The following is a 3,844-nucleotide window of genomic DNA, read 5'->3' as shown; positions in this document are numbered from 1 at the left end:
ATGATTGAACTAAATATAAAAATACTTCATTTATTTTATAATAATTGTCACATTAAAAAAAAATGTCCATGTTACAAGTAATTTCCAATGCAATTTTAATAGTTTTTCACTTGTTTGTCTAATTGATATAATTTACATTTGGACAAAACTAATAAAAAAATTATGTTCTTTTCGCATGATTTTTAACTAAAGATGCATATTTGTTAGTTCTAACAAACTTAGCATAAATCAGACATATTTAATTTTCTTTGACACAACAAACATATTTTAATTACCTTTAAAAAAAATATATATTTTAATTAAGAAGTAAGAACCATACCAAAATAATCTAAAATGCATATTTTTTTTTCTTCCTTTACGCTACTCTTAAAGTCATTATTCTTCGCAAAGTGCCTTTGTGAAAGGAAGATTGATCACTGACAATGCACTCATTGGATGAAAAAGAAGAAGAAAGGGAAGAAGGGAACAATGGCTATTAAATTGGACATGTCAAAGGCTTATGATAGAATTGAGTGGAATTTTGTTCGTGGAATGTTGCATGCCATGGGATTTCCTGAGGCTTTTGTTGGTCTTGTCCTTCGGTGTATCTCATCTGTTTCTTATTATATTTTGATCAATGGCCAACCCAGCAAGCCAATCTCCCCTGAAAGAGGCCTTCGACAAGGGGACCCCCTATACCCTTACCTGTTTATTCTATGCGCTGATGTTTTGTCAGGTTTGTTGTCAAAAGAAGCTAAGCTCAAGAAGATCCATGGCATCCAAGTAGCTAGAAAGGCGCCCATAATTTCACATCTGTTATTTGCGGATGATAGTCTGTTGTTTGCGCGTGCAAATGTAGTAGAAGCTGAGACAATCTTGCAGGTTCTTAATTCTTACTAGATGGCTTCTGGACAAGTCGTCAATTTGGATAAGTTTGAGGCATCATTTAGTCGAAATGTGCGTGAAGAGGAAAAAGAAATGATCTGTAACAAGATGAAAGTAAAGACTGTGATGTCCCATACTAAATACCTAGGTCTTCCAGTGGTGTTTGGTAGATTCAAGAAGGAAATTTTCTCCTTTGTTATTGATCGTGTCTGGAAAAAGTTGAAGGGATGGAAAGAGAAATTTTTGTCAAGAGCATGGAAAGAGGTTTTGACCAAAGCAGTGGCGCAAGCCATTCCGAGCTATATTATGAGTTGCTACAAATTACTTGAAGGTTGTTGTAATGAGATTGAAGGTTTATTGTCAAAATTCTGGTGGGGAGCAAAAGAAGGAGAACGGAAAATTCATTGGATGAGTTGGGAGCGATTGTCCAAGGCTAAGACCAAAGGCGGGATGGATTTTCGAGGTTTTAGTGATTTCAACAAAGCGCTTCTTGGAAAACATTGTTGGAGGCTCCTGACCGGAGAAGATACGCTAATGGGGAAAGTCTTTAAAAGCCGGTATCACCCGCGGGGAAGCTTTTTGGAGGCCAAGATGGGTTTTTCTCCTAGCTATGCTTGGAGGAGTATCATGAGTGCTAGAGATGTAATTGAAAAAGGTAGCAAATGGAGAATTGGAAATGGAGAGAAAGTCAGAATTTGGCATGACAACTGGCTTCCAAACAGAGGCACTTCAAGAGTGCAGAGTCAATCTACAATACTCCAACAAGATGCATATGTTTGCGCTCTTATTGATCAAGACACCAAGCAGTGGAATAGAGATTTGATCTTCTCCGTTTTCAATCATTTTGAGTCAAGGCTCATTGTTAACATTCATTTATCTTGTAGACTTCCGGAAGATACTTTGATTTGGTCTGGAGAAAAGCATGGGAATTACTCCGTGCGTTCAGCTTATCACTTGTTAGGCGAGGAAAGAAAGAATGTTCTACCGGGATCATCACATGATGCCCATGAGAAGCTGTGGAAAGAAATTTGGCGTGTAAATCTCCCAAATAGAGTTAAGAACTTTATCTGGAGGTTGTCACAAAACATCTTACCCACCAGAGGAAACTTGTTTAAGAAAGGGGTTAAAATTGAGCCTTTGTGTCCGATGTGCAATTCTGAAACTGAAACAGCTCACCACCTCTTCATGGAATGCAATTTTGCTAAGTTAGTTTGGTTCTCATCTAGCCTTGGCATCCATGTCCCGTTACACTCATCTCTTAGTAGCTGGCTTTTAAATTGGTTAGAAAAGAAAGATAAATTAGGCTCACAGTTATTTTGCACTATTTTGTGGAAAATGTGGTTTTATTGGAATCAAATGGTGTTCAAAATGGTTAATACTGAAGGTGAAAAACACAAGAAGGGGGGGGGTTGAATTGTGTTTTCTTTTTCTCTTAAAAAATACTTCTTCTGATAAAACTTCAGAAGCAGTTTGATTGCTTCTGATGAAATGATCAGAGTCAGATTGCAGCGGAAAAGAACAGAGCAGAGAAAAGAAAGACAAAGACACAAGCAGTTATCCTGGTTCCTTCCACAACACGGAAGTAGTCCAGTCCCCCTTGCACTTCCAAGGAGATTTCACTATAATCACAAAGATTACAACTGCTCAATACTTTCTAAGTATGAGACTTCACAAAACTATGCTCAAGCACACACGCAAGAGTCTTCCAATGCTCAAGCACTAAGCAAGAGACTTCTAATGCTCAAGCACGCAGGCAAGAGACTTCTAATCAAACAAAAATACAGAGAATTGAGTTTGAATTGAACACTTGATATACAATCAGTGGTGTTCACAATACAATACAGAAAAGACTCTAGACTTTGAATTTCTAAGATGTATCAAATCAGTGCAGAAATTCAGTGTGCTTTGTAGAATCAAATTGACAGAGTTTTGGCGCTTTTGAACTTATGTATATCTCTATTTTATCTTCAAGTCTTCACTCCTTTATATAGAGGCGTGAAAGAGACGTTGAGATAATCAGCACGTCTAAAGAGTCGTTTGAAATCCTTTGATTATCCACCAGTGATCCTTTGCCTGATTTGGGTGTAGTCCTTTGAAGAATAAACTTCAAATTCATTCCCATCTTGAGTTGTACAAATTCTGCAGGCATGGCTGTTGTTTTGTCTTGTAGCGTAGACAGAAAACAGAGTAGTGGAGGTAGTGGTTGTACACTTGTACTTTGTCAACTCTATTAATGAGAGACAAGTGCTCAGTGTTATCCATATATCCGTTGATACCTCCCTTTCAGTTCTTCGTTCTTCTTTGATAAGACTGAATTGAGAATCAGCAACTTTGAATCTTCAGTTTGATTAAAGGATCAAATGTAGCTTCTGGTGAAAATATTGCTTCTGATGAAAACTTTTGCTTCTGATGAAAATATTGCTTCTGATGACTTTCTGCTTCTGATGACGTCATCTCTTCAGGAGCAGTTTAGCTTCAGGAGCAGTTTAGCTTCAGGAGCAGTTTTCTTCAGATGCTCAGAATTTCTTTTTCTTTCCATTGTTCTTCCAAGACCTATTGAAATAACTTGAGTAGCCTTTGGTCCTGTACACTTGAACAATTATTAGTAATAACCAATTGACAATTTTTAATACCTTGTTATCATCAAAACTTAATAAGGTTCATTGTGAAACACATTTTGTTCCAACAATCTCCCCCTTTTTGATGATGACAAACAATAGTATTTAAAATGTTCAATTGTTGTTGATCTAATTAATAAGTTGACTACTGGGACAGAGGTTTGTAAGCTCCCCCTGAGTCTAATAGTTCTTTAAGGTGAGGTTTGTAAGCTCCCCCTAAGTTCTATTCTTATTAATTAAATTTCAATAAAATACTTATAAAATCAAATCAGAAGTATTTAAAAGAAATTTAGAAGTGGTTATAGCAGGGCTCAGTGCCTTAAAAATACTATACATTTACTCCCCCTTTTGTCATCAACAAA

The 3,844-nt window shown here is 36.7% G+C and overlaps 1 protein-coding gene across 1 annotated transcript; it reads left to right on the top strand.

Annotated features, from left to right (window-relative positions):
• Window positions 1–468: 468 nt before the first annotated feature.
• LOC112418625 (uncharacterized mitochondrial protein AtMg01250-like) lies at window positions 469–879 on the top strand. Its single transcript, XM_024775058.1, has one exon. The coding sequence runs from the start codon at window positions 469–471 to the stop codon at window positions 877–879; it is 411 nt and encodes a 136-aa protein (XP_024630826.1).
• Window positions 880–3,844: the final 2,965 nt, after the last annotated feature.

This window comes from Medicago truncatula, chromosome 1 (genome assembly GCF_003473485.1).
Source record: "Medicago truncatula cultivar Jemalong A17 chromosome 1, MtrunA17r5.0-ANR, whole genome shotgun sequence".
Lineage (NCBI taxonomy): Eukaryota > Viridiplantae > Streptophyta > Magnoliopsida > Fabales > Fabaceae > Medicago > Medicago truncatula.
This window is presented reverse-complemented; position numbering and strand designations above follow the sequence as displayed.

Coding starts and splice junctions, on each gene's coding strand:
- LOC112418625 (XM_024775058.1), top strand. CDS start 469: ATGGCTATTAAATTGGACATGTCAAAGGCTTATGATAGAATTGAGTGG.